At 47.1% G+C, this 24,597-nt stretch overlaps 2 protein-coding genes across 2 annotated transcripts; one reads left to right on the top strand and one right to left on the bottom strand.

The window, feature by feature from the left end:
- The first annotated feature begins 1,211 nt into the window (after positions 1–1,211).
- LOC149329516 (TNF receptor-associated factor 6-like) lies at positions 1,212–6,089 on the top strand. The gene is made up of 2 exons (XM_089560285.1): positions 1,212–1,694; positions 4,547–6,089. Exons 1-2 carry the CDS (start codon positions 1,410–1,412, stop codon positions 5,645–5,647), a joined length of 1,386 nt encoding a protein of 461 aa, XP_089416411.1. The 5' UTR covers positions 1,212–1,409; the 3' UTR covers positions 5,648–6,089.
- Positions 6,090–14,460: 8,371 nt separating this feature from the next.
- Positions 14,461–22,146, bottom strand: LOC149329515 (uncharacterized). Its single transcript, XM_089560283.1, has 2 exons — positions 21,658–22,146; positions 14,461–15,752 (listed from the first exon to the last, which is right to left on the bottom strand). Exons 1-2 carry the CDS (start codon positions 21,943–21,945, stop codon positions 14,637–14,639), a joined length of 1,404 nt encoding a protein of 467 aa, XP_089416409.1. The 5' UTR covers positions 21,946–22,146; the 3' UTR covers positions 14,461–14,636.
- Between the last annotated feature and the right edge of the window lie 2,451 nt (positions 22,147–24,597).

The raw sequence follows: 24,597 nt of genomic DNA, 5'->3' as shown, positions 1-24,597 counted from the left end.
GACAATTTCTAGCAACTGGGGATCTTTAACGTGCATTGACATCGCGCAGCACACGCGCGCCTTTTGCGTTCCGCCGCCATCGAAACGCGGCCGCCGCGGTCGGCTTCGATTCCGGGTTCTCCGGCTTGTACGATAAATTACGGCAACCACGACTGCATAGTAAAATGGCCTAGTAAGAACTGCAACAACAGACCCCTTTAGCATGCCATGTACCGTGTTACCGTTGCCGTTACCGGAATACAGGAAGGCCACCCACCGCCGGTTCGCGCGCGCTGATTGGTCCCGATGCTGCAGGCGTGCGTGCAGCTACCGGATACCTGGCGCCATCTGGCGCCGTCAAGGCGATTACGCATGCGCACTGGCTGCGCGCGGGCTCCCGGTACTCCGGTATCTCTAACACAGAGCAGGGTATGCTAAAGGTGCCTAATAGCAACACCGACGCGTTACCGTATTGGCAGAGCGGTAGCCCAGCTCTGATAAAACTCTATATTAGCTCTGAATTGATATATCTTTTTAATCTTGACTACGACTGCTTTAGTACAGAATTTAAGGCCGAATATACGAAAAAGAAATAACTGTATTCTTGCCGAACGAGCCATGACTGAAATGAATTCGCTGTAACAAGCTCATTATTGGGCTTGTGTAACACAATATCACTGTCACTGCTATCTTTGCTTAGAAAGTTCTCGTCATTTGCTTGAAGTGCAAGGCGATTACACTTGAGTATTGTAGGAATTCATTCTATTTATACCAAAATAATTTCGTTTGCTGGCAACCTACTTTAAAGAATAGTTAATACAAACTAAAAACTTGCCAGTTTTCTGTCAACAAGTGTGAGTAAATGTCAATTCAAGGAGAGTTTATGAATTTTCTCGTACATGTTCTCTTAAGGACATTTCCTTTTTTTCAACCCTGTAAAATGCGAAAGCAAGGAGGCGTGCATTGAGGCAACTTAAATGAAATTGCTTTATCAAACCCACTCGTTGTGCTTTGATAAGAGAATGCGATATAAAAATTGTACTTGCTGAGATTTTTGATATGCACCCAGCTGCAGCAACAATGTCAATCCAATGACACAGAATAAGTGTGCATCTAGTTGTGAAGTGCCAAAAGACACTTTATTCTACGCACCTGTATTGCTTTTTTTTCTTCAAAGAAAGAAAACGAGATATCGATGGGTATGAACGGTCCTGGAAGAACGCTGAAAACCACACGGCGGACGCAGAACTGATTACCCAAGCCTAGCCCGCTGCGGACTGCACGGAGCTATCAGGGAGAGGGTGCAGAGCCATGGTTTAGCGATTGTCGCCATGACGACGGCTTAGAAACAAAGAGATAAGAGCGGCCTTTGGCGGGGTGAATGAGGAAGTTCCTTCAGTGCTCACTGCAGCGGACGAACGTGTAGAACGATGCCGCCTGAAAGTACGCAGTACACGTCGGTCGGATTTTCCGCAGAGCTGGACTGGAGGCCCCTGCACTTCCTCAAGCCTCTTCCACCGAACCGAGTTTGCAGTGCTTGCGGATTGGTGCGCCCGAAAACGGCGTCGCTTCCATGCTGCCACACGCTGTGCGACTCGTGCTACGGGCAGTGCGCTGAAGAAGGCCTACACGTCTGTCCGCTGGACGGCTGCGAGTGTCAGGACGAAGACGTCGACTGGAGGGAGTTCCGCGCAGAACAGCTCCTGAAAAGAGAGGTGAGCGAGGTGGAAAAATAAGTGGGAACACACGGTCTCCAGGTAGTCGAGGGTTCGACGGCATACCGCCTAGTCAGGAATCATGGCTTGATGAGATTCACTGGTCACTGACTATGGTCAAACACAAATGACGTTTCGGGAGCGCTACGGCTCTCTTGTTCACAAAACGTTTGTGAACAAGAGAGCCGTAGCGCTCCCGAAACATCATTTGTGTTTGATCATAGTCACTGACCAGTGAAACTCATCACACGGTCTGTAGGCCATATTACCCGCTTCTTTGGAAGCTCGGAGTTTGGAGACGTGCCACTGACAGCACGCGACTTCTCTTTCACTAAAAATTGAACACGTGACTCGTTTTCCCATACGTGAGCTACTCTCAGCCGTTTCGCAATTATTACTTTATAAGTACAGCCGAAAGATTCTTGAAAAGCAACACGGAATTGTCTGCCGTTCCACAGAACTCGCAGTCTACTGATTTCGCGCCGTCTACCGATTTTAGGTGCCGAGTTGCGCATGCGCCTTTAACAACTGTTGCGCTTCGATGACTGGAGATACTCCTGCATTCTCGCATGTGCCAGTTCAGCAACCATTATCACGCTTCGGTGCTTTTGCTCCCATTAAAATCCCGGGAAAATGTTTCGTAACGTTTACGCCAGCTTCTCGGGCGTCGGAAGATATAACAATCATCTCTTGCGCGTCGCAGGCATTGCGAAGTGCGTATGCAGTGAACGTCAGTGTATCAGATTTAGAAACGACGAGGGTAGCATGTGTCATCGAACTTTGTGATCAAAAGAGAGATGTTTGGGACAAACGAACAGCATGAACAAGTAAGTTTGAGAGGGTGCGTTTTTTTGGGCGTTGAATGGCGATAAGTGCGAACTACACATGCCGATAAATAATTTGGCTTCCTAGAGCATATGCATCAAAACAGCAATGCGTTCTGCGATGTATGAGGGAAAGCGGCTTACCTAGAACTTTTGCATCCAATCACAATTTCATTGTTCTTAATGTTTCAACTCAGAAAGGTGCCAAGCGACAGCGTCATAGGCTGGCTAGGCGCATAGCTCTCGCTGTCCGCAAGTTCGATAAGGGATAGAACCATGGCGAGCATCTATTGCCGGCGCAGATGCGCGTCATGATGAAAACGTTCGCCGCCTGTCTGTTTTGAGTGTCAGGGTCTTCCACGAATATGCGCATCCGGCGTGGCCGCACATAGAAGCGAAGCGACACAGGAGTCTGGAGGCGGTGCTTTCTGTTGTCTGCTACGAGGCGGCAGACCGATGCAAGATGCTCAAGCGCTCTAGCAGGCGACACCAAACACTGCCTCCTGTTCGTCTGTCTGCCTCCGTCACTTCGCTTCAATTTGCGACCACGGTGAGCCGTGTTGGTACTAAGAGCGGTCGACCCTGCATATGCATTCTTGCTTAGCTTCTTTTACGGGTGCGGAGTTGTTTTTTGAAGGTTTGCACGAGTATACGATTCTGCTGCGTCAAAGGCCAAAGAGCGCCATAGCGTAAGGTATATTTGTTTGCCCAAGGTGAGGTCAAAGACCCACTCCCAAGCATTTCACCCTGATAAAAGCCGAGCGCCAGGCCTGGGGAAGCTTGTACCCATTGTATCAGCGGTACGTGGGTACCCGGCGGCACTGAATTTTTTTTTCGCAAAAGCTATTCTTCACTTTTAGAGGTTCAGCTATCGTCTACACAATGACAGCAGCAGTAAAATTAAGGTTCAGTATCCCTTTAAAGAACCTTTGAAAGATCTCACATGTCGGTGTCATCCGGTAGGCGTCGCTTTTTTCTGTGAATAATTCCATGCTATCTTCCGTCATTTGCTCTGGCCTTGAAAAACCTTGAATATTTTGAAAAGTACGTGGGCAAAACTTGGTAAACTGCGGTATTTATTCCGTCGGAGCATCTTGTTGGCGTTCAAAAAAAAAAAAGGCGGTAACTGTGGCACTTCTCGATGTACTATCGGGGAAAAAAGTGGTGTACTCCATGCGGCGGGAGCCGGTGCAAAAGAAAATTGCGTTTCAACGCCATCTACAGGCGGCATCTCGGACTCAGATAGCCAATCTGTGATCATTATAATCAGCAGGCATGTCGCTTAGCTCGTTTTAATCTTTCAAAAATGCGCTGCTTCCACGACAAGTTAGCCACGCGCGCGCGGGAATTAGGTCGTGTCATGACGGTGCGCGCCCCGGCTCTCAAGCCGTATCTCGAACGCGCATTGGAAAAAAGAAGACACAAAATGAAAAGAGGGCCACCAGATTGCTACTGCTACGGCGCCCTATTCCATGATCCCATTTTGGGGGTTTGCATGGTTCGAGATTTAGGCACCCAGCTTCATCTCGTCAGGCAGTTTGCTCCATGCACGTACTTACGCGATGATAATCTTCTCATGGTCGGCCTAAGCATTTGGTTGTTAAATTACTCGAGTTATGGAGAATTCAGATCATTCATTGGTAGCGTGTTCACTATTCCCTGCGTCCTTTCCTAAATTGCACTTCACCTGACGGACCTGAAGACGTATTAGCAAAATGCGTGGGGGGACCATTCGGAAGTTCCGCACTCAATCTTCAGTATGAAATAAAAAACAGCAAGCCAACCACATTTGAGTGCACCTATTAGCAGGATTACCTCATGTCTTACCTACTCATCTGAGATAATTCAAAGTGTAAAAAAAAATCTGTACCATCATATATATATATATATATATATATATATATATATATATTTGTATAGCAATGTTAAGCGAGTACTTCCCACACGTATGTAAAAAAAACGGGCGGTAACTGGATCGTTTAAGATAACAAAATGAATTAAATAATACTTACGCCTTTATTCTTGCAGGTGGAGTGCTGGAACAAGCAGTATGGCTGCGAGACTGTGATAGCAGCTTCGGAGATATCCCGTCATTTCCAGCAGGATTGTGGACACCACTCTGTTTCGTGCCCCAAGTGCTCTACCAGGATTCTATGCAGTGACGTAGGCTCGCATCTGAGATCAGACTGCTTGTCGCCTGCGAGGCGTGCTGAAATGGAAGACCCAGTACCACTCGGCTGCAAGGACGACAAAGCGTACTTTGAATCTTTCCGAGCAGAGTTTGAAAAGCAGGCGAAGGAAATGAGGGAACTTCTTCAGCGAATGGTCGTTGGTAGCGCCACACATGATGACAGGATCAACGGGATCTGTCAGGGCATAAACACTATGAAAGAAACTCTAGAGCAAGAACTGGCCACTCACAGACAGGAAACTCGAGACATTTTTAATGAAAAGATACGTGACCTCACCGTCTTTAAACAGGAAACGGAAAAGATTTGGAACACACAAGCTGCTCAGATTAATGCTGTTTCAGCAAGCATCAACAGCCTTGAAAAAACGCTGAGAGATGAAGTGGTCAAAGCGACGAGCGGGACGCGAGACCAGACTGTGACTGGCATCAAAGCTGAATTTAAGAAAGGTAACGACAAGGCTCTCGAGAAAATCAAAGAAGTCTTGCGGCATACTCAACTCATGGTAGCGGTGTCCAACTTCACTGTACGAGGTGTTCGAGCACTCAAAAAAAAAGCTTTAAAGGATGGTTGGGCAAAATATGAGAGCGAGCAGGTATACCTGCGCGGGTACCACTTATCGCCTGGAATCTATCTGGTAAAAGACGGTGAATCTGTGCAGCTCTTTCCGTTGATTACCCTTTGCAAAGGTGACATGGACGACTCTGTTACCTGGCCATTCCAGCACAAAGTAAGGCTGAGCATTGTGCACCCCAAAGACGGTTCCAAACGGGAGTACGAAGCGGAGCCATCGACTCGCATGGAATATTACCAGAAGCCCTCACAGCTGCCTAAGAGTGGTGTTTACTTCCCTGGTAACTCTCTCATCTTAAGCGAACTTCTGAGTAGCGGCTACGTTGAAAGCGACAGTCTTCTGGTTCAGTTCGAGGTGCTGCCCTGACATGACCTTGAATAAGCACGGCAGTTAATCGGTTTATAGGAGCCTGCACCACAGTTTGAATTATATTGCTTGTGATTTGCTATTTCAAAATTCTATAGCTTATAAGCTCTGTGTAGAAAGGAAACATTTTGATTTGTCATCTATCTTGGTAGTGATTTTTGAGAAAAATAGAAACACGATGTAGCTATATTAGTGTGTTGGCACTGTCGCACTAACTTCTCTAACGTTCTGTAGATGACTATGGTGGAATGATATTTGGGCAGGACGTCCCCAGTTTTACTCCTTGCACAGGCGACTCCAGCTGAATGGCGGCTCCGTTCCTGTACTGAAATTTCGTGCCCTCTAAAGAACATTGGATGTTTTCTGTGATGCGAATGCTGATTTTTGTGTTGCAGTGTATCGCAAAGCATGTGTCCAGAAAATAAAAATTGACGAATGCTCGCATGACCTGATGCAGCGAATTTCTGAGAGGAGGAGGCTTTTGAAATTTGCATTTCTTTCTTTCGCACGTAGGAGAAATAATTTCCCTTACGTCCGGCGCAGTGTGTTTGTGTCAAGGGGCTTTTAGCTTTTGCTCAGCAATGCTTAAGAACTTTGAGCCAATGATCTTGGTGGATGCTTTTGATTGTATATAGGAATTCTACCTGCGCAAACTCGTCCGTTCACGGTAAAAAGAAAAGAAGCACTGCTTTCTGACAGGTGACGGCGTTAACGAGGACTGGTGCGTGATTGGTTGACATGACGTTGTCAGTCAATCCCGGCGCGACGCAATGACGTGAGGCCGGCAGCGCTTTTATTACAGTGCGCTTGCGAACTTTCGGAACATCCCTTTCGCTGTTACCTCCCCTCTTAAGCTGTTCGAATTTGCAGCTATAGCTGTCTATCTTACCCCTAGCCCGTTGTGCTCTAAGCGGTGCGGGCCGGACGCTATTATTTTTCGTTCTTTTTACACGTCCACCCTAATTTTTGTCCATATCCTTCTTCCCCGGCACACAGTGGCTCTTTGATTGTCTACATGCCGCACAGTCAGAAGTCATTTCACTCCCCAACTCCCCTTTCATACGGCGCTTTCGTCTTTGTACTATCCGCAAGGAATGAAATGCGAACAAGATAAATAAGCCTCGAAAAGCGAAATAAGAATATTTTAGGCAGGGGAATCTCAATAATAGCTCACGTTCTTTTGACTTCAGAGGCACGAATACTCTTCTTCAGAAGTGTTATCAAGCTCGCGTGTATGTCGTCTCCAGGAGCTAATATGGTGTTCTATTGCGAAAGCAATACTACTTGCACTTCGCACGGTGACCACCATCGTGCAGCGGTGGTGACCACCATTGACCTTCATTTGACCTTGATTGCATTAGTTGTATTAGATTGGATTACATTAGATTGGATTGGACTGGATTGGATCGGATTAGATTAGATTAGAGTAGATTACATTGGAGTGGATTGGATGGGGTTGGATTGCATTGTATTGGTTTGGATTACATAACCGATGCATCACCACAAGTCTAACCACAAGCACCACCACCAGCTACACTACTAGCTATACTATGGCGTAGGTACGGTCATTGCTTTCGCAATTACCGGGCTTAACCAAGCTAATCCACAGCGAATTTTTTTTATGTCACCTCAGTTTCCTTGTTCGCGTTTCATTCCTGATAGTGCCTGTCGTCGTCCTCCTCTTGCTCCACCCGAGGTGATTCCCCCCCCCTCTCCTGCACTATCAGAATCACCTCGCATTATAGGGCTAGTCACCCGATCAGCGCCTTTCCTTCTCCCCCGCGCTCACTTCAACAGGGTAGCCTTCACATCTCGGATATGACGCGATGGTTTTGCGGAATAGCGCATCTACTGCCATTGCAGTAAAATATACCGCATCCCATTTTCATCGATAGATGCAAGTTTCTCTCGGTATCCGGAGAAAACGCTAGTTTGGATTTCTTGTTTTATAGAAACCAGCCTACGGGAAATATTTCAGCTACTAACACTGCCGTCAAGTAAATAAAGCGTAGGCATGTGCCCACTATTTATGACGAAAATGTTCATTCTCCTTAGAGATAGTCATGTATGATGGCGGATGGGAGAGCCAACGCGCTGATCGGGCATTGTCGGGCGCTGGCCCCAAAACTGCAAAGCAAAGCGCCAACTTTGGTCTGTACTTACGAGGGAGCTCACCGGCCGCCACTGCGTTTCTTTCTTTTTAGCTCTGGTAACTGTGTTCCACTGACTCCTTCGGACTTTGAGTAAGCACTTACCTGAAAGAGCTTTCCTAAGAACAAGGATACCGCCTGCTTGGTGGTTTGAGGCTTCGAATACCAGATGCGGACCCATGCCGTCGAGAGCTCTGATAGCTTCTCATACTTACCAACACCAAACATCTGAGAGCTGCTTAGCTACAGGAGTTGAGGTACGGGCTAGTTGGGCGATCAACATTCATCAACATTGGGTGTTTGATGAAACTGCGCAAGAGCGAGGTCATAGACAGAAAATAACTGGTTACTTATTTTATTTCAAAACAGATGTTAGAACACATGTGTAACTTCAACATTCTCAAAAACTTCCTTCGGGAAGAATTCGTATACTAAGCAGGAGCTGAAATGAAAAAAAACCAAGATCAATAACACTATATGAAACCACGATCTGCGCATTTGTGCTTGGATGCGTAGCGCAACTATGAATTGTTAAATAAACCTTGAAAAAATTGGCAGTGGTTTAGCTCTGGTTAAACCTGGAGGATTGCGAAAGCAACGAGGAGAGAGAGAGAGAGAGGCGATGAATAGCGCGCTCAGCAGCGGCGGCGGCCCCGGCACGCTAGCTATGCGCCACTACTGCGCATGCGCAACTGGCGAGCGTGGCGGCGGCACCTCTGAGTCGCCCGTGCAGCGACGGCGGCGACGTGCCAGCTGCGCCCAGAATCCAGAGCTGCTCCTGGGCGCGGCCATTTTCCGCCGACTGGTGCACCGCGGTGCGGGCGTTTCTTTGGGGACTGCGGGGCTGCGGCAGCTCCGCGGGCGCGCCTGCATATAGCCGCGCTTCGGGCGCTAAAAAAACATTGCCGAGCATACTTCCACAGCGTGGCTGTGTTGCAGGAAGTATTCACGTTATCAGAGGGAGCACATTGATGCGTTTTAATGACATTTAGCTTGACATTCACGTGAATTGTGCTGACGCTTAGAAAGCGCTCGTGCTTATATCGCTACCGTCTAGGTGCTCCACTGCAAAAAAAAAAAAAACTTTTTGTTCAATATCAAGTGTTAGGTGTGCGGCTAGCATGCAGTTCCAATTCCCATGCACTCTTAATTCTTCGGCCATAAAGTACCACCCACAAACAGGGCTTTCTTGTCGCATGCGTGGTGCACCAGTTTATCAAGAAATTACCGCTGTGAGCTTAACCGAGTCCCAGCGCCAACAAAAACAAAATTTGTCATGGTTTATGTAACCTGGTGCATAAAAACGTACTTTTGCTCAAATTATCAAAGCTTGAATAGATATTAGCAGCGAATCAAGCTTTCACGAATTCTGAGGCCCGAAGTCGCTATTCTGTAGCTCTCGCCGCGTGTGACAGCGTTGCGTAGGCGTTTGGCTAAGTGTGAATGAATGTATTAAAATTGCACATATTTTCCTATGATTAAGGTAGATAGCAAAAGCAGAAAGACACTACGGTAAACCCTTTCCAGTGCCTGTAATTATTCCAGTGCCTAAAATTATCAGAGATGATAGCGCACGTAAAAGACGGCAACAAACGACACGCCAGCGCAGAAATCTGCTTAGAAGTGCCGGTTTCCAGTCCGTACGCTACCTGGCCGACTACTCCGCGGGAAAAATCCTTGCTGTTTGCAATAATATTCCAGAATTTCCCTGAGCAGCGCCGCCGCACCAGCGGCTCGGTGGAGCAGCGTCGCCGCTGCGGTGCCAGCGTTTAGAATCCTGAGCGAGCAGAATATCATCATTGAAAAACGAGACGCAGAAAATGTGAAGTCAGGACACAAGCGCTAATCATCATTATCAATATCATCATGGCGGGCACAAACAACGAGACAGACGCGCACTGCCTCGCCGCACTTACATCCAAACGAACCGAAAAAAACTCGGAGATGTCACGTTAACGACTAACTGCGCGCAAGATAACCGCAGTACTGTCTGGTAGAGGGAAAATGCGAGTAGTGATGCACGGCACACACCCTCATACGTTATGATGAAGCACTACAACGACAGAAGCGAACACGTAAACATGCATCCTACGCGCGGAGCCGGCGCGACCCGCAGTCCATCGGTCCGCGCGCGCCGATAGATGGCGACTGGTGTCGAGAGTAGGGGCGCGTCAGCAGCCTGCTTGTGAGGGTAAAAGAATCTGGTCTATACGAAATGGCTCGGCGACTTGCGCAGTGTTGCTTTCGCAAAAAAGAGGGCGCCAGCGCTGGGGGCAGTGCTTTTGGAGCATCAGCGTGGACGCATCGACTGCTGGCTCAGCTTTACCACATGATCGTGATAGTAAGGAATGCAGATTGTCTTCTTAAAGGACAAATAAAGGAAAATTTTCCCAACTAAGAGGAAATTATGGGCCTTTGTACCTAGTGGGAAAAAAATTCGTTTTGAATAGCTTATAACAGGCTATTCCTGCGGAACCAAGAAGTTGGCGAGTTGGTGGGACGTTTTGCATTTTGCACAGTGCGAAAAAAATGAGGAAATACGACCACACTGCGCTTCGTGTGTGTGCGTGTTTCTTGCTTAGCCCTCGATTTTACGCGGTGTTCAAAATGCAGTTCCAGCGGGGCTAAGCCCGAATTAAAAAAAAAAATACATTCTCTTGCCTATAGAAGTCAGTTTGTTAGATTCAAACATTTTTACAGACATTCTAAAAGAGGTGATTTATAACTAGTGAGCTAAACTGGAGTTTCTTTTTAAACGAGTACAAACACCTAACTTTTGGGTGCGTGTTTTGCTTCTTTGTAATGAGGCGTACGTCATTATTATACACGGAATACCACTTGTTCTCTTCCTACGACCACTAGGTAGTTTGTATCCGAATTTCTTTCTCGTGCTTTTTTCGGTTTCAACAGCCGAACAATGGCTGTGACATCAAAGAGGGGCTATAGGGTACGTGAGGCATGAAAAACTGCAATAAAATCACTGCTTATACATATATTGTCATTCCGGCTCTTGAGCAAGGCTGGCTTCAGCACTCTATTGAATTAAAACGGTGGACGAGCGATTATATCACACTTTTTCCATGCCTCACCTGACATATAACCTCTCTTTAACGTCCCAGCTATCGTCACAGTCGGCCTTTGCCGATGTATTTTCAATACTGGGCCGATTGGTTGCGCTGCTGTGGTAACTTAAGCTTCCCGGAACTTAAAGCATTGAGTAAGCTGTTCTTTCTTAATGGACGCACAGCTTGAGAAGAACTATAGCATGTTGAACCAGCGTTGTGAATGTGTTGTTTCAGCAAACTCCAATTTCGTCCCAATGATTATTCATCTTAGGGCGCCATATGACCAGACAGACTTCTCCTCAGAAGGCCATTTCTTTGTTATGACAAGCAACTGTATTTTCCTTCCACTTCGTCACCTGGACGTCTCTTGTGTTGAGATTGCTATGATACTGCTTGCTTTTTATTTTATCATCAGGGCGTATACTCAGTACATTACTTCTTATAAACATGACATCACTGAGAAAAAAAGAGTATTTACGTCTGCAGAAGGCCCTTCACAATGGCTAGAAGGAGTGGGGCCATTTTTAGAAAAGCGGAGAAATATGGTAAAAGAGCTTACACCATCGCACGGAGTTTCTAGCGCTCCTTTTCAGAACGCATCATCAAAAGAAGGTAAGAGGCCGGAACTGGTTCTACTATTTTACCTAAGCTTCCTTGATCAACAGTAAAATCGGCAGAAGGAAGGGAGAATATACACTTTGGACTACAGAGATGCCTCGTGAAAATATACCCATGAGCAATCGAACGTGCTCAGAATTTGAGCTCTATAGCAGACTGATAGCCCCACCTCACTATGATATTACGATGACTGAGCTGGTTGAGGGCACAGGTACTATTGAGATTTCCACTATCTTTGAGAGTCTGCTGCTGGAAGAATAAAATGGGTATCATAAACGGCTGGTGGTTTACCGCTGCTAAGCCCCAAATATATTGTGCGAAAGCGAAAGCACAGTTTTTTGCAGGTGGACACCACCGCACGTACCTGAACGCGCGCTTGAGGTGTCCACTGATTCAGGGAACCAGTTATGTACGTCTTCAACTTTGGGAGCGATAGCTTCACTCTGCTAGGTAAAGCCGGGTAGCGCCGCGTGTGCAACATGACCTTGATGACTCTGGCAGATGGCGTCCAGAGAGCAACCCAGAAATCAGTTGGGCCACCTAGGTCACGTGACCATGCAGCGTAAACGCAACCTGACCAATGGATGACGAGCAAACTACCCACCGTGGCAGGTAGCAATTAATGATTGGTCGCTCGGGAAGAGCAACTTGGGTCGCACACGACCAACCTCTGGGAGCACGTGCCATCGGAGGGAGGGCAGTGGCGCATCGCTTAACCGCTGCACCACTGCGCCAGGAGGGGTACGAGGACTCCCAGGGATCATCATCATCATCAGCCTGACTACACCCACTGCAGGGCAAAGGCCTCTCCCATGTCTCTCCAATTAACCCTGTCCTTTGTCAGTTGCCGCCACTGTATCCCCGCAAACTTCTTAATCTCATCCGCCCACCTAACTTTCTGCCGTCCCCTGCTACGTTTGCTTTCTCTTGGAATCCACTCCGTTACCCTTAAGGACCAGCGGTTATCTTGCCTTCGCATTACATGCCCTGCCCAAGCCCATTTCTTCCTCTTGATTTGAACTAAGATGTCTTTAACCCGCGTTTGTTCCCTCACCCACTCCGCCCGCTTTCGATCTCTTAACGTTACACCTATCATTTTCCTTTCCATAACTCGCTGCGTTGTTCTTAACTTAAGCTGAACCCTCTTTGTTAGCCTCCACGTTTCTGCCCCATAGGTGAGTACCGGTAGGATACAGCTGTTGTATACTTTTCTCTTCAGGGATATTGGTAAGCTACCATTCATGATCTGAGAGAACCTGCCACATGCGCTCCACCCCATTCTTATTCTTCTAGTTATTTCCCTTTCATGATCCGGATCTGCGGTCACTACCTGCCCTAAGTAGACATATTCTCTTACTACTTCCCGTACCTCGCTACCAATGGCGAACTGCTGTTCCCTTGCTAGGCTGTTGAACATTACTTTGGTTTTCTGCATGTTAATTCTTAGCCCCACCGTTCTGCTCTGCCTGTCTGACTGATTGATCATGCCAGGGATATATGCCTGTAAAGTAGAGAATGACCCTCTGCATATACGGGAATTAGCCATTACGCTATCGGGTCATTCACTTAAAGGTGTACTGAAGAGGCATCTGAACTCGTGTTTTTACCGCCGGGATTCGATCTACACGTTCAGAGCGTCCTTAGAAACTGCGAATCGGCCCTGTACGGCCGATTTCTCTAATATAAATCCGATTAAAAGTCCTGGCTTCCGTTTTTTTTTTTGAACTACCCGGGGAGCAGTCGATCAACCTTTCAACCAGTCCTGTGGCGGTAGCCGTTCTGCCATCGGCGGATTGATACGTAGGGATCGGCGAAAGCAAACAGCCGACGCGTATTATAATTCCCGTGGGCCTAATTTGGAGGTATGTAGTATCTGACTAGATGTATTTATTCACGGAAACCAAAAAAAAAGCGAAAAAAAAGCGAAAGCAAAGCTGCCATGTGACTGCCTAAAAGCACTCCATGCTTTGGTGGACTCTTCCCACTGTCTGCGGAAAATTAAAAAAGAAACTCGGGAGCCGGATGCTAATCCGATTTAATTAGGGATTTCAGCCAAACAGGGCAATAATTCGTAGTTTCTAAGAACGCCCGGAACGTGTAGATCGAGTTCCCGCGTCAATAAGACGAGTTCAAGTTCCTCTTCAGTGCACCTCTAAGATGAAGCTTAAGTGTTTCCTCTATTTTTTACCATCAGCTATAATTTACGCCATGTACGCCAGAGGGGTATGCTCCAGTGCCGCCTTTCTGCAGCAATGTTGTCAATGCCAACGCGTATTGCTCTAGTCTACTGTTTCTGCCACAACGTTGCCCCAACGCACGCAGCGCACATTTCTTTGACGCTGCCGCCACTTAGGTCAAAGCGCAATTATTAGTTTGGTGGCAGTATTAGTTGATGAGGAAGGCGATGTGCAATGCAGAAAGCGAGACTGTGCAGCAGTTTAACACGAGACGTGATCGGCTGAGACGATACCATAGCGCGCTCGTGCAGTCACCAGCGAAGCTGTTCTTTTCGCATGGCCGTGGCTCCGAATCATAGTCGCGGCATTATTGCTTCTATTATTTGTCTGCCAAAGGTAACCAGCAAGGTCAACCTTCACACAAACCGGTGAACCGGTGTGACCTCGTGAAGTAGTGCTTTGGCATTAAATCGAAACAAAACAGGCAATTTTCATTTTAGAATGCCTTACGGCGTATATATAAATAAAGCGGTCGTTATTGGTAGCGGTCTGGATTCCAAGATAAAGATAGAGTAGCACAGGGCAGTAGAAAGTTAGATAGGTGGATGAGATCACGATGTTTGCGGCGATCAGGCGGCCACGCTACCACAACACAGTGTTAATTAGAGATACATGAGAGAGGACTTCTTCCTGCAGTGGCCCATGATGATACGCTGGTAAGTAAAGCGCATAGATAGCTAACCATTCAGTTAGCTCGTGAAGGCGGCAGTTTTTCAAGACAATTCCATGGAGGCAGATGCGGGTTTTACTCCCAGCAGTATGATAACTAGTGCAAATTTATTTTCCGAAAACCGTGAAAAGTATTGTAGTGGCCAAGAAGCACACTACAATTATTTTAGTATCACGAAGAAAAAGAATGGTCTTATTCCTGTCACAGGGACATACTGTCTCTTGCGTCTCGCACCAGTGCAATAACAACTCAAGGGAGGAGCTTCCATTTAATATGGAGCCTGTCATTTTCAACAAAGCCGTTATTAATTAAATCTGCGAGGTCAAACGACTTCCTTGTCATACACGCGCTTTTGCTGCTTGAATCTGTTGGCTTCTTATAGTACTCCTCACTTCCCAAAGTTTTATGTTCAGCCACACGTTCGGCAAGTCCTTTCGGGTGTATGACGCTCAGCTGGATAGTGTGCGAGAATGGCCAAGGCAAAACGTCGTCCAGGTCACCTTTGTGAAGCTGCAAGACAATATGCAATGTCACGCAGCCATTTTCTTTCTTAAAAGCTAGTCCAGGGGACAAACAATATCCGCGCAGGTACAACTTTTCGTTGTAAATCGAAGCCCCTCCTTCCTTAAGTGCGTATTCTTGGAGTGATTTCACGCCTCGTGCAAAAAACTCACACCGTGTTGTTTTAAGCTGAATGACTTGAAGCATACTGGTGATGCGTTCAAGCGCGTTCTGATCAGACTTCTTCCCTTCTGTTTTGATTTCTTCGAGGGCAGCTGTGATTTGCGTCATGTTCCCTGCAGTTTTCGTTCCAACATTAGCCAATCCATCTTTCAGTCCTTTTTTTAATTGGTTTATCTCTGCGTAAACGCGGTTTACTGCAGCGCTCTGTGTGGTCAGTTGTAGTCTTATTTCAGCGTTTGACGTCGAGAGTTCACGCAGGGTTTCTCTCAAACTCTCAGAGTTTTGTAATCCAGTTTCCTGTTCTTGCCTGCGAGCTTCTTTGAATGTGTTAATGTCATGAGAGAATTCATTCAGCTTATCACCATGTATGCTAATATCAGCACTCATTCTTTCGAGGTAGCCCTTGATTTCACCCGCCTGCTTTTCAAATGCTTCTCTGAAAGCTGCGAGAGACGCATTTTCATCCTTGAGGCTGGAGTGTCCTTGGAATTCCGACGAGGGGTCAGTGAAAGAGCTGCAAGATCCAGAACTGAGGTGGGAGCACACATCGCTGCAGAGGACGCTGTTCGAACACTTTGGGCAGCGAGTAGAATGGTGCACACATTCCCGCTGAAAATGGTGGGCGATCATGGAAGCAGTTATCACATGCTGGCAACCCTTTTCCGCATTCCAACACTTGACCTGCGAGTCAAAAAAGGGATATACTCAGAAATGAGCATTACCTCTCGAAATACTCAGTTCAGTTTTTTGGTAATATCATTCTTCCTGCGATTTCACCTAATCTTTTGGTTAAGCACAGGGCAGTACGGTTGTTCGCGTTTTCTTGAGCCGCAAAGTTGAAACTTGGCAGCTGGGATGCGTGAATGCAATGATACGGTCACATTTTAATTTGAGCTCTTTCACTCACTCACTGAACTAAATTTCTATGTTAAATCTGTGCGTTTCACTGTCCGATGTAGCAATTTTTTCGTCCCATATGCGGTAAATTTTGGCCGTCCGCGAGAGGACGCGCTTGGGTAACCTTAAGCAGTAGAAGAGCGGGTCGCTAAACAGCAACCATGTCAGTACGTTCATGCTGCATACACGGGCGCGTTCAGGCAAGGCTAGACCTTCCACGATATCTTGTTGACCTTGCAATTGAAAGAGCAGGGTATAGTGGACAAAGAAGACTGTTGCGAAAAATACTAAGACCACTCTCGAAGTCCTCCGCAGAAAATAGTCATTGAAATGTACTACAGCTGGCACGACTGTGCCACTCTTTGAGAATTTCGCGATATTGAAGCATTCCAATCAATATGCTGTAGCTAAATCATGCCAAGTGGTTTTTCACTAGCATTTGAATTAGTGACGTAAATGACGATTAGCCCCGCCGCAGTGGCTCAGTGGTTACGGCGCTCGGCTGCTGGCCCGAAAGACGCGGGTCCGATCCCGGCCGCGGCGGCCGAATTTCGATGGAGGCGAAATTCTAGAGGTCTGTTTCCTATGCGATGTCAGTGCACGTTAAAGAACGCCAGGTGGTCGAAATTTGCAGAGCCCTCCACTACGGCGTTCCTCATAGCCTGAGTCACTTTAGGATGTTTAACCCCCCCCCCCCCCCCCCCAAAAAAAAAAAAAAAACATAAACCAACCAAACGAGGATTGAATTTGCGCTTCTCCTCAAAGCACTGGAGAAGTGCGAGGAAGTTCAGAGTGACGTCACGGAAGGTATAGTTTCAAATTCCCGCTGCCATCATTCGAACCCTGCCGAGCCTCTTTGGATACTGCCAAACAAAACTCGGCGGGGTTTGCAAGCAGCCGTTTATGCGTTGGATAGGACAGGGTAAACTTTATTAGCTCTATTTTATAAGTTATTACGGTTGACAGAAATCGGCGCGCCCATTCCAGGGCACCGCTGAGTTTGGCTGCTCGCTGGGCATGGATGACCACTTCTCTCTGGAGAAACGGGTTGCCGCTGGAGAGCAAACTCTCCCGCTGTTCCGCACTCGGGCTTTGTATTCTATGGAAAGCCGCCTTGTTTCTTTTGCATTCCCACGTGATATGATATAGGGTGGGTTTGGCCCCACACCATGGGCATACGAGGTCTGTTAGAAAAGTATCCGACCTTTGGCCGGAGAAAAAAAAAACTGGCATAACTTGAGCGTTGTAAACCTAATCACCTTCAAAGTAGTATCTTTGGGACTCCACATACTTCTCCCAGCGGTGCTGCCATTGTTGAAAGTATTCCGAAAAGGCCCCTTTCGGAATGAAGTTTAGCTCAGCTGTCGTTGCAGCCATAATGTCCTCTCTTGTCTGAAATAGCGCTCTTTTTAATGGCATCTTGATTTTGGGAAACAACCAAAAGCCGAAGGGGGTCATATCAGGAGAGCAAAGAGTCTGTTGAACTACAGGAGTCTGGCTTTTCGCCAAAAAGTCCGAATCAAGTGCGAGAAATGTGCAGGAGCATTGTCGTGATGAATGCGCCAATTTCCTGTTGACCTCAACTCCGGTCTCTTGCGCCACACAGCACCATGTAGGCGACGGAGAACAGCCCTGTAGTACACTTTGGTCATTGTTTGACGCTGTAGGGTGCGTACTCGTGGTGTGCCACACAGAAGGATTCAAAGAAAGCAGTCAACATCACTTTGACAGTGCTGCGCTCTTGGCGGGCCTTCTTTGGTCTTGGCAACGCGGAATGCTTCCGCTGCGACGACTGGGATTTGGTTTCCGGGTCGTACCCGTACACCCAAGACTCGCCGCCAGTGAATATGGTGTTGATGAAGTCAGGGTCACTGTTGGTGGAATTCAGCATGTTCTGTGAGACTTCAACACGAAGCTGCTTTTGGTCCATCGTGAGCAGCTTCGCCACGAATTTCGCAGAAATTCTCTCCATGGCCAAATCTTCGGTGATAATGGAATGTGCAGAAAAATTGCTCATGTCCACCTCTTCCGCAATTTCCCGGATAGTCACACGATGGTCCGGCATCACCACAGCGTTCACTTCGGCAATGACCTGGTCATTTCGGCATGTTGATGGCCGACCGGAGCGTGGCTCGCTCTCCACCAATGTGCGGCCGTCTTTAAACCAATTGTACCATTGTTTAATTTGTGTGCTGCTCATAGCATCTTCACCGAAAGCCGTACTGAATATTCCGAACGGTTCCCATTTCGCTGTCGTCTAGTTTCTGGCAAAATTTGATGCAGTAGCGCTGCTCCTGTAGCTCCGCCATTTTCCTCGGAATAAAAAACCGACGAGAACACTGCGCACTGCCTCACTCAAACGCTGCGTCCCAGCGACTGACGAGATCGGGAGGCGGGAAAAAATTCGTGCATGCGCACGGAGGTTCATGGTCGGCTGATGCAAGCGCGCTTGTTTCATATCCATCAGGTGTTCGCAAAAAAAAATAAAGTCGGATACTTTTCTAACAGACCTTGTATGTCCCAGTATTGATCCGGATACATTTTGCTTAGTATATGTAAGTTCGCAAAGGTTCCCGCTTGCAGTTGCCGCCAGTATACTGCTTCTTGTTGATTTAAAAGGTTTTTTTTTTTTTTTGGGGGGGGGGGGTGATACTTTGCCCTGATTCCTCGGTAACAATTCAATATGTCCGCATACCAGACGATATCCGCGGCAAGCTTAAGGTAAGCTCGCTGCCAAAAAACATATGGGCCCGATCCTACACGCAGGCAGGCGAAACGCCCGAGCAAAATATGCGTTGGAAATGTACCGATATCTTCGATGACGACGTCATGCCCCCCTCCACTGGACACTGTACGCTGCGGAGAAGCTTGAAGGCCGTCGCGATTTTAATCGGCGATTACCTTACCATTTCAAATGCTAGTCCAAAAGGACTTTGCATGGTTTACCTGCAAGTTTAACACATTCGACCCTTTTAAGCTCGTTGATTTCTGAACCATACGCAGATGCCCTTCAGTACTCGAGGGCGTGTCTTCCACTGGCATTAGCGCCGCTGCGGTTCGGCCTCTGTGTCTGGCACAATATTAGGGTGGGAGCAAGGAGCGAGCTGTCTCCAACCACCACAAACAGGCCGTGCCGCGTGGTCTCGGACTCAGCGCCCAGCGCTCAGGGGCTGTAATATCAGTGCAGGACGCACATTCTATCGTTCGTGTCAAGCATGCTGACGACTGTACCTTAGTGCATAAACAAAGCCTCGCTGCGTTTCATGGAGTACTCGAACGCAACGGATAGCATGGGGTAACCTGCAGTGAAATTCTACTACCGTCCACAGAGGGACATGAGTTACAAAAGAACATCGACCTTATAACAACAGCACTCACAACTTCATAGGCGCAGAATCGTTCGATGAAGAGATATTGCTTACACTGTTTACACAGGTGCGTGAATGGTAGAAGAGGTTATTCATGTAATTCAGGTGCTCATCGAGGAATAATAAAAAGAAGTAGTAGAAGAAGCTGGTAGAGTCAGGGAAATACATAGGCATCTATGGAAGGCTACTTGACCTGGAGAGATATACAGGTCCAGGCTGACCTTGACATCACTGGGGCACCGATGTAATTTTACGCCTAAATTCTACATGCAGCACTTACTGAGAAAATTGTTTATTATTGTGCGTATGTACAAGGCCAATTTATGACTTTTGAGGTGAAATTAGAAAATGCCGTGAAGGACGAAGATAGCTTCTGGACTGCATGAGTTTGACTGGGACCGTGAAGCAGTTGAATAAAAGTTAGTGTCCAAGCTGCCCTAGATAAGGCAGGAGCAATTACGCGCTTGCAGATTGACACTGTGTACAGAGCCGCGTTTGTGTGCGCTGCATAATTGATCGCACAGGTATCCTAAAATATTGTGCTGTCCAGTTAAGCTGGCAAGACAACGTTGAAGTAGTAGACGAGTATAACAACATAGGACACACGCGTCTCTTCGAACTACACAACGAGAAACCCAACGAAGAGGCTCTACTGCGGGAAGGACTAACTAATGCATTTTATTCCATATCAGCCCACAGCCCTACTAGCCCACAACCGTACTCGACCAACTGGCTTCATTTCGCTCTGAAGAGTAATCAAAGCAGAGCAAGGATTACAATACCAGGTTTTTTTAAATGTAAGCTACTTTGATATTCACGGTGCAGGGCAAACATGCTACGTGTTGCTGAGAGAAAATGATAGACGAAAAACAAAAATAAGATATTTTTAGCGTTTTATTAAAAATACCAATTATCTCATCAGCCAGGTGGTAATTAAGAGTTGCACACACATATGGAAAAATATTGCGGGCAGTTTTGTTCGACTTGAGTGCTGCCCCTTCGGACCTAGTGAAATACAACAGGTGGGAAAATTAAGCCATTGCTCTTCAGATACTCTATTGTTCAATAAAAAAAAACCAGGACTGCGATAGTAGACGCGACATTACTACCCAGTTGCTTTTTTATCTTTTCTTCTAGCTAAATTATCTTGCACTAGTGCTGCATTGTGGTGTGCCATGGTAGTCAAAATATATATAAACAGAAGGCTGTCTTTGTCATGAAAAACCACAAATGGAGAGATGTTGCCTCGAGTAGTCAGCGCATCTGACTCACACATTCTCTTATTCCCTCGTCAAGCTCTGAAAACGTTCAGAGAAGTCGGCTGCGAGAGGAAATAAAGGGACTGCGCTACAAACACTTTTCTGATTTTAACAGTATGCGCTACTTGTGTAGCCGCACACCGACAATCAAGACGACAGCATTAAGGGAGGGCTCGGCTCAAACCGTAGAGTTTCACTAATAATGCCTTAATGCGTGTCCTGCTTTGCTGAACACCTCCAGGCCTCCGAGTAAGCTTTACTTGTCATTAGTGAGGCTTCTTACGTATACCCAGTATATACTGCACTGAAAACATTCGGGAAGAAACAGCAGCATTTATTCACACCTCTCCACACCTTTGAAGTACCATGCAAGAGCAGCCAGAAATTTTTTAAACTATCGTGCGAACGCTGACTGGCCATTGCGAGTGCGCCTCGTCACGGAACCTAGCGACAAAAGGAGCGAGATAAGGAGCGAGATAAGAGCATTTTGCCAGGATCTTCACGCATTCGCGCATTACCCCTGCCACTTTTCGTGCTGCCCTCATGGGCTCGCGATAGCAAAAGCGACTGGGCGTGGTTACTGACGATCTCGTACTGCATGAAAAGGAAGTATTTGTTTTTCGTGACATGGGTTGCCCAGAAAACAGCAAAGAAGGGCGAAGATTGTGACGCATTTAATGAAACGCAAGCCTTGCAGCAAGAATAAAAAGAGCCAAGTTGCGCTGTAGCAAATGTTTTTCACACTGAGGCTGTTTTGAGTGAAACTGAAGAATAATGATTAACTTCGGGTGCGAGCAGCGCGAATGAAAAAACCGTATCTGTCGCCCTTCCCCTCACGTTCTCCTAGTGCACGTTATATTAGGGTTAGACTATACTTATGTAATTCGGTCGTGTATGCGTTTGAAGGGTCCTCCAATACCTCCTTTCACGGGGCACTCAGTGTTCAATGCATGGAAATATGTTAGTCCTAGCGGCAACTAGGAGATCATGACTTTTTTCTGCCAAACAAAGAAACGGGAATGACAGTGCGATATAAAAAATGGTGTAAGTCTTGGTACCCACCTCTCTCCTCAGCAGCTGATCTGATGGAAACTCCCTCCACTCGACGTCCTCTTCGTCGTGCCACTCGTGGCCGTCGTGTGGACAAACGTGCAATCCGCCCTGGTAGCACTGGTCGTAGCAACACTCGCAGAGTGCGTGCGTGCAGGGCAGCAACGCGGTCTTCTTGCGGACCAGTCCGCAGGCGCTGCATACCCGGTTGGCTGGTAAAGGCTTGAGGAAACTCAGGGGCCTCCAGTCAAGCTCCGGGGAGAAATCGACCAGAGTGTATTGGGCGTTTGCAGGAGGCATCGCTCTCCACACGCGCTAGCTCTCTGCTACGCCGCCTGAACAACTGCCTTTGTCTGACGGTCACAGGAGCGCCTCGTATCTCTTTTACCGGGGTTCGTCGGGGCGACTATCGAAGCTATATCCGCTGCCTCCCGCCGAGCTTATCGCTGGCTGCTCGGGTCCGGCGTTCACTCCGGTTCTCCGTCCTGCTTCTTTGTAACTCAGAGACACTTTTTTCGGAAGGAATCATGCGAAGAACTAATTTTTATTCCCCCCGTAATTGCCCAAGATTCTATATACAGAAAAGTACATAGCAGCTGTATCTTACCGGCATTCACTTTTGGGGCAGAAATGTGGCCGCTAACGAAAAGGGTTCAACTTAAAGTAAGGACAACGCAGCTAGCTGTGCATACGTGATGGGTGTAACATAAAGATACAGTAAGAGATTAGGTTTGTTTTGGTTTGTGGGAGCTTAACGTCCCAAAGCTACTGAGGCTATGAGGGAGGGCGTAGTGAAGGGCTCCAGATATTTCGACCACCTGGGGTTCTTTAACGTGCACTGACATCGCACAGTACACGGGCCTCTAGAATTTCACCTTCATCGAAATTTGCCCGGTGCGGCCGGGATCAAACCGGTGTCTTTCGGGTCAGCAGCCTAGGGCCGCAACTAATGAGTCACCGCGGCGGGGCAGGATGAGATTAGAGTGCATGGTTCAGAGAAGAAACGCGGGTTAATGACATCCTATTCGAAATCAAGAAGAAGAAATGGACTTGGAGAGGCGTTGAATGTGAAAGCGAGATAGCGAATGGTCGTTAAGGGTAAAAGACTAGATTCTATGAGAAAGGCAAGCGTACCAGGGGCGGCAAACGTTAAGTGGGCGGATGAGGTTCAGAATTTGGCGGGGTTCAGGAGACCGCGGCTGCCACAGGAAATAATTCAGTGGAGTTCCTTTTCTCCTGCAGTGGGCGTAGTAAGGCTGATGATTATGGAGATGAGTGGTGGAATAGAAATTTCGGAGAGCATTAAATGAGGCATCGTTAGTTTCCTGCCGTAGTTGCTGAGTAGCTCTGGCTTTGAAGCGTTGAATAGCAGTATTTAAAGGCTAGGATTTTCCGCTGTGATGCATGTTCACAGGTCTTTTGAGTTCTTGATGCAAGCGAACTGCGAAAATTCAGTGTAAAAAAATTTTACTCGTGTTCAATAACGTCAGTTAATATAAATTTGTTACCATGCTGTCTCTTACGGCACGAGTGATAACCGGCATTAGACACACTAATCCAATAACCTTTTTGATCTCATCAGTCGGAAAAGAATCTCGTTTGAATTGCGTCCTTTTTTGGAGAGAAACGAAAGAAAACGTAGAAAAAGAGAAAAGGAAAGAAAAAGAAAACTTCGTGCGAAGTTTTCTCGGCCTTCCCTTCCTAACACCTTCCCTTAAGTTGTTAGGAACAGAATTAACGTGAGCCCCAGTAGTTTACAGTTGAAGGCATGTAAGTACCTCTCGTATCTTTTCGCTCGAATGCGTGACAGAAGCTCCACGTGTCCGTCACGATGGCGTTTAACCCAAGCTGAACAGATCAGTGATGCAGTCTAGAGTTTGCCGAAGCTGTTGCTGGTATAAATGGCTGAAATAAAAACTGGAAATTTGCAGTTTCTGAAGACACAAATGGATCCGTAAATGCCATAAAGAAATGTGCCACACCTGCACTGTACTCACAGTGCATCGGAATATTCCATAACTGAACAACGTGTAAAGTACTAAGGACTCGCTAGTAAGGTGGAAAGAGAATAGGTGAGGCGCGCTCATTGTTCGCGAGATTAACGACGTTGTTCAACCGCTCGAGAGACTGCATCTTCACTCGGTCAAGGGCTTGAGCAGTGGCGGATTTGAGGCAAATATAAAAGAATAACACCCAGAAAAACATTTATGGGGTTTAATTGAACAATAACCAGCAATAGCAATTCGCTATTCCGTGATCCCATTTTGCGCGTTTCCATGGTTCGAGACTTAGACATCCATATTCCTCCCGTGCTGCAGTTTGCTGCACGCATGCATTTACGCGATGATAATCTCCTCATTGTCGTCCTTGTCATTGTCCTCATTGGGAGTTGAATTACGCGTGTTCAGATTGGTAGAACATTCATTATTCCCTGCGCCTTTTCCTAAATTGCACTTCACGCGACAGACATGAAGACGTATTAGCAAAGCAGGTGGGGGAGCCTTTCCGAAGTTCCGCACTCAATCCTCAGTATGAGATACATAACAGCGAGCGAACCACATTTGAGTGCACCTATTAGGAGCATTACCCCCTGTATGACCTACTTATCTGAGATCATTCAAAGTGTAAAAAAAAAAATCTGTACTCTCATAGCAATGTTAACCCAGTACTTCCCACCCGTATGTAACACTCCTATCCTGGATCGTTTAAGGTAACAAAACGTCATGAAAAATACTGACGCCTTTATTCATGCAGGTTGAGTGCTGGAACAAGCAGTGTGGCTGCGAGACTGTGATAGCAGCTTCGGAGACATCCCGTCATTTCCAGAAGGATTGTGGACACCACTCTGTTTCGTGCCTCAAGTGTTCTACCAGGATTCTATGCAGTGACGTAGGCTCGCATCTGAGATCAGACTGCTTGTCGCCGGCGAGACATGCTGAAACCGAAGACCCA

The sequence above is a fragment of the Amblyomma mixtum genome, chromosome 9, assembly GCF_055824585.1.
Source record: "Amblyomma mixtum isolate Tamu chromosome 9, ASM5582458v1, whole genome shotgun sequence".
In the NCBI taxonomy this organism is placed as follows: domain Eukaryota; kingdom Metazoa; phylum Arthropoda; class Arachnida; order Ixodida; family Ixodidae; genus Amblyomma; species Amblyomma mixtum.
The sequence above is the reverse complement of the archived record's forward strand: the minus strand, read 5'-3'. Positions and strand labels throughout refer to the sequence as shown.